The following is a 6,000-nucleotide window of genomic DNA, read 5'->3' on the forward strand; positions in this document are numbered from 1 at the left end:
CAAATATATAATAAACGGTCGATAAATGTTATTTTATAGATAAACAAACTGTTAAAATTTACAAAGTGTACACAATTATGTCTTGAGAATGACAAACAATCCTTTATGTCTGCGTTGGGTTTCTTTATATGCTAAATTAGGGGACCTCTTTACACATGCCGTAATTTACAATTACACATAAAGTAACAAGATAAGTGCAAGTTATCATATCTCGTATATATGCAAGTTTGTTACTATTGCAATCTTGAAAGACGGAAGTCAAATTAAAATAAATAATCCGTGAGGATTAAAAGAAGTGGATTACACAATTATAACCCAGGATTATAATCCAGTATACATGCAGAATATACAATTACCTGCACTATTTTGTTAAAGTAAGCTACATTTTAAAGTGTAATTATTATTTTAAAGGGTTACTCTGTTTGAAGAATATCTTTTGCTTTCTGCAGCTCTTGTAATTCAAGTTTCACTTGTCCTTTTTCTGCGTCCGATTTCTGTAATCTGAAGGGATACATTTGTTAAATAATCCGAAGAGGTTCAGGAATATCAGCGCATCAAAGTGTTACATGATAACTGTTTGTGTTATACTTCCATGTGATAAAATACAAGCTCTATTTTATTTATATATCTTATTTTGTAAAAAATCTGCGAATTGTATATACACATTTTTTTCTGAAACCGGCGTTTCAAACGTTAGAGTGACTCATTTTAAAGCAATCAATGGGAATGCCAGACACGTTAATCAAAAATAGAAAGCCACATTTTTAACCGCAATATTCAAATAAAAACGTCAGGGTATGTAATACCACTATACACATGGCGTAATTTGGTGAATTATAAAGCAAACGTATGAATTGAGAAAATGTTCATTGGCTTAGTTCGAAACAAATAGTTAATTCGTTGAAAACATTCTTTTATTGATAATGACCAATTCCTAAGCAGCTAAAAATTGTATTTTTTAATTGTTTTCATGTTTAATGAACAACATTACAAATAATGAGATAGTAGAAACGGAGAAACTAACTATTATTCTTCAATGGATACAATTACGTACAATCCGTTTGATAGAGACGGATACAATTATCGAGTGAAATATTGTTCTAAAATTGTTACTCTGTTTCAAGATCATTATTTGCTTTCAGTAGTTCTTGCAAATCACGTGTCCGTTCCTCTTTTTCTAAGTCCGATGTCTGTAATCTAAAAAGGAATTTAGTTGATTAATAACCATTCATGTACGTTACAAACGTATTAGCGATAGGATATGTTATATGAGAACTGAATGTGTTATAATTTCATATGGCAAAACACTAGTACAAGTATAGAAACTTAAATTGGGCAAACAATTAGCCTGTATTTTTTGTACACAGGTAACTTCCTTAGCAGAAAAGGCATTAATAAAAAAAGAATTCTTGTTAATTTATATTTAATGTTGAGAGTTAATGTAGAGTATACAACAAAAACATAACACGTTAAACAGTATTGTAAGGTAACTGCAATTTGTATATTCCATAAATTGTATTGATCATAACGCTGCAAGTGTTGAAGGTTTTCATATCAACATTAATATAGTGAAAGATGGCCTTAAGAGAAAATACCGAGTATAAGGACAGAGATACAGATTTATTAACATGTTGTAATGTTTCATTTATTTTGAGAGAGGACATTGAGAGGAAGTGCAATGCGTCATAAATTCATAAATTCCTCTATAACATGTTCAGAGTTATTGCACTTTGATTTTGTTTTCCGTGCAGAAAATAAATACATCGAGTAATTTTCAAAATAGAAATGCATATACTGATGAGTGATGAAAGGCTTCTACATAGTTATAGGTTTTTGACATTGTTCGAGTGAACTATATAAGGCAATGACAATTTTAGATATTAATATGCAACTTCACAGATCTTCATAGAAAATTATTGGTAAGATATTCAACCTGATCGTCAGCAATTGTTATTAATTGCCATTAGTATTGTTTGTGCAGAGTCTTATTACACAGCCTTGTTTACTTTTATTTTTCAGATCATATCTCAAACATTATTATATGGATGAAAACGGATATTCGTATAAAAAAGATGAACAAAAGGCAACAGCTCAATCAATACTGGTATCGAATAAGTTGTTTGGTTCAAAGAACTAGTTCTTGTATTGCGAACTTTTGCTCGACATTCCATCTTGAGAAATATTACTACTATAACTATTATAACGAAATGGATTGCGAGAGAGCCTTTTGCATCATTTGAACACACTTAAATTATCCTTAGTAACTGTTTGACTCTTCATCTTCACTTTATCCATCGATGCAGGATTACATATTGAATAAAACTTAAGTGGAATAAGAATAAATTTGACATACCCCAAAATACAAAGCAGTGGTTATGTAATATCACTTATAAGACAGTACACCGTCAATGCATTTGATTGCTATTGTTATAATAAATGCTCATACTCTTTTTGAAGGCGCGCAATATCTTCTTTTAGGGCTTGCAGTTCCTTTGTCAAAGTTGCGTTTCCGTCCTTTGCAAATACTTGTCTGTAATATATACGTGTGCGCTGCATGCAAACGTTACATTTAAAATAGATAATTAGAAACTTAACACTGTTTGTTCCATGAAACAAAAAATATTTTATATAAAGTAGCTTATTATTCGACCATCTCTGTTGCGCAATGTGCTATTTAAAGACTAAGCAAATTCCCCCATTTAACAGAAACATTTATACAACACAAGATTTGCTGTAGGACGGTTGATCTCACGATGAAAATATAATATATAGTCTTGTTTGCTAATAATTCAAGAGTCTAACACAATTTCTAACCACATCTAAGCTGTACAATGTTTTATTTTCCCTGTTGCCGGTTATTATCACCTGCGAAAAGCGATATTTGCAGAATTATCAACTACATGGGTTTTGATATTAAATAGCCTGGTCAGTAGTTTCAGGTAAATCTATTTAAAAGGAAAACATTTCTCAAACACGTTCTTAATTAATTTTCAAGAAAAAAACAAAACAGAAATAGCCAAAAAAAATTTCTTACTCGCTTTTCAGTTGTGTAATTTCTTCTTCATACTTCATGTGTGTGGTTGCTTGATCTTCTCGCTTGGTGTTAGCTCGTTCAATTCTGAAAATTTCATCACCGTAAGTATGCTCGTATATATCTGTACCCGTATATATCAGGAATATAAGTACGAGTACTCGTAAATCTGATATTATTGTATGTACTCAAATAGTTGGTGTTTCACCTCCTTACATTTGACGTTTGCTGGTAAATTTGTGTTTTTGATTTGCACAAGTCTTGTACTGACACCTTATACATTTAATTTTAATGAAACATATTTTTAAGTTTTGGTTGTTAGAAAATCAACAACAAAAACTACTGATTTATCGTCAACATTGTAAATTATTGCCATTAGTATTGTTTGTACCGAGTCTAATTACATAGCGTTATTTTATTTTTCAGATCATACCTCAACCATTATTGTAGGATGAAAACGGATATTCTTATAAAAAGATTAACAGAAGGAAATAACTCAATCAATACTGCTATCGTTCAAAGAACTAGTTCTTGTATTGGGAACTTTTCCTCAACATTCCATCTTGCGAAATGCATAAATATTATAACGAAATGGATTGCGAGAGAGCCTTTTGCATCATTTGAACACACTTAAAATATCCTATTTTCCTATATCCTAAGTAACTGTTTGACTCTTCATCTTCACTTTATCTATCAATGCAGGATTACATATTGAATACAACTGAAGTGGAATAAGAATAAATCAATTGACATGCCCCAAAATACAAAGCAACAGTGGTTATGTCATATCACTTATAAGACAGTACACCGTCAATGCATTTGATTGCTATTATTATAATAAATGTTCATACTCTTTTTGAAGGCGCGAGTTATCTTCTTTTAGGGCTTGAAGTTCCTTTTTCAAAGTTGCGTAGCCGTCCTTTGCAAATACTTGTCTGTAATATATATTTGTGCTCTGCATGCATAAGTAACATTTAAAGTAGATAATTAGACACTTAACACCGTTTGTTTCATGATAAAAAATATTATATATGAAGTAGCTTATTATTCGACCATCTCTGTTACGCAATGTGCCATTCAAAGACTAAGCAAATTCCCCATTTAACAGAAACATTTATACAACACAAGATTTGCTGTAGGACGGTTGATCACACAATGAAAATATAATATATAGTCTTGATTGCTAATAATGCAAGAGCCCAAAGAAATCCTTACAAAATTTCGAACCACATCTAAGCCGTAAAATGCTTTGTTTTATCTGTTGTCGGTTATTAGCACTTGCGAAAAGCGATATTTGCAGAATTATAAACTACATTGGTTTGGATATTAAATAACCTGGTCAGTATTTTCGTGTAAATCTATTTAAAAGGAAATACATTTATAAATAGCATTCTTAATTAATTTCGAGAAGAACAGAAATAACAAGCAACTTCTTACTCGCTTTTCAGTTGTGTAATTTCTTCTTCATACTTCATATGTGCGGTTGCTTGATCCTTTCGCTCGGTGTAAGCTCGTTCAATTCTGAAAATTTCATCACCGTATGTATGATGTTGTCAAATGTAAATGTCGATAAACTTAGAAGCTAAATGGAATTGCGTGGCATCATATTTATGTAGAACACTTTAAATAAGATTGTTTTTAATACAATTATATCCTTTTCAACGAATCGACTGTTATCGCTAAGAATACGAGTGAGAATGAATAAAACAAATGCTTACTCATGTTTCAGGTCCGTCAGTTCTTGTTCAATCTTCATCTGTTTCTGAGCTTCCTCGTCCCGCTCGCCTGTGACCCGTGTAAGTCTGAAAATTACCGTAACTTTTACTTTGCACATTTAATTATAAGAAGTGACAGCTCAGAATTCACTTCAATTGCTTACAAGTCTGCATACAATTGGTAATTCAAATGATTGATGGACTCGAAATTAAAAATAAAAATACCCACGTTACCTAACGTTAATCTTTTAAGTTGAAATGGATAACGAACGCAAAACAGCAACAGTTAAATGGAGACCGAAATGCATGCATAAACAGAATCTTACTCAGATTTAAGCATGTCGATTTCTACTTGAAGCCTTGTGTGGTCGGTGTTGTTTGCATCTGTTTCACAAACCGGTAGACTTCGAAAATAAACAAATTAAAACGTCTTATACTTTCGAACAAGTATCAAGTAAAATGAAACGACAACATTACACGTGAAACGCAGAAGACATCATTACCTTAACCTATTTGTACAAATACACATTGACACCCAAGTGTAATCCAGTGTCCTTCAAATGTTATTACTAATTTTCGACTAAAACTAAATATTTGAAAAAAGCGGTGAAAGGTAAAGACTTTATTTATTCGTAAGAATATTATGTAAAGGTCTTACCCTAATATGCTTGGCAGGCAGCTCTGCAGTTTGTACCTCATGATCAACGCTTACTCGTGTCCGGTCTGAAAATGATGCAACAACAACACTTATACATGGTACAAATGTTTTATACATTCAAGATTAATACGTCAGAGTGTTTTCATTTTTGGCTAATATCGTTTAGTCAGACTTCAATAGCATACCGATCGTAGTTGATAATATACATTTTCTGTGTTATTTCTTTGTGATTGCTTTTTAATAATTTAAGTTATAGATTATTAATGTATGTGTTTTTGTAATATAATCTAACAAAGTGCATCTCCAGTTCCATTAGACGGCATGCAAATACAAAGTAATGGTTTCTAATTATAACGTGTACCACATGAATCTATTGAATGCTGTTGGGTTTGTTTTAATCTTAATAACGGAAAGGAAACGTAATTTGATGAAGTTATTAAAAAACAATGTAAAGAAATGTATGTGTAATTATTAATATTTAATCGAAATCGTATCCTTATATTCAAACATATTTGCGTTGTTTTTTTATACATTTTTATACATGACTATTGATGACGTACATATTAATAAATGATTATAATTATATTAATATTAAT

The 6,000-nt window shown here is 31.2% G+C and overlaps 1 protein-coding gene across 20 annotated transcripts in view; it reads right to left on the reverse strand.

Annotated features, from left to right (window-relative positions):
* The window catches only part of LOC127877353 (myosin-11-like), a 120,638-nt gene extending 115,163 nt beyond the window's left edge, over positions 1-5,475 (reverse strand). For 12 of the 20 annotated variants that reach the window (XR_008048379.1, XR_008048374.1, XR_008048383.1 and 9 more), the window contains exons 1-9: positions 5,405-5,475; positions 5,073-5,150; positions 4,750-4,833; positions 4,469-4,552; positions 3,883-3,966; positions 3,035-3,118; positions 2,447-2,530; positions 1,114-1,197; positions 418-501 (exon numbers count right to left, since the gene is read on the reverse strand). Coding sequence is in view for 5 of the 20 variants with exons in the window: in XM_052423097.1 (XP_052279057.1) it covers positions 418-501; positions 1,114-1,197; positions 2,447-2,530; positions 3,035-3,118; positions 3,883-3,966; positions 4,469-4,552; positions 4,750-4,833; positions 5,073-5,150; positions 5,405-5,445 (707 nt within the window). In the remaining 15 variants the exon portion in view is untranslated. The remainder of the gene's footprint in view (positions 1-417; positions 502-1,113; positions 1,198-2,446; positions 2,531-3,034; positions 3,119-3,882; positions 3,967-4,468; positions 4,553-4,749; positions 4,834-5,072; positions 5,151-5,404) is intronic. The other 8 variants (XR_008048378.1, XM_052423100.1, XR_008048376.1 and 5 more) reach the window with 8 other exon arrangements.
* Positions 5,476-6,000: the final 525 nt, after the last annotated feature.

Source organism: Dreissena polymorpha, chromosome 4, assembly GCF_020536995.1.
Source record: "Dreissena polymorpha isolate Duluth1 chromosome 4, UMN_Dpol_1.0, whole genome shotgun sequence".
Lineage (NCBI taxonomy): Eukaryota > Metazoa > Mollusca > Bivalvia > Myida > Dreissenidae > Dreissena > Dreissena polymorpha.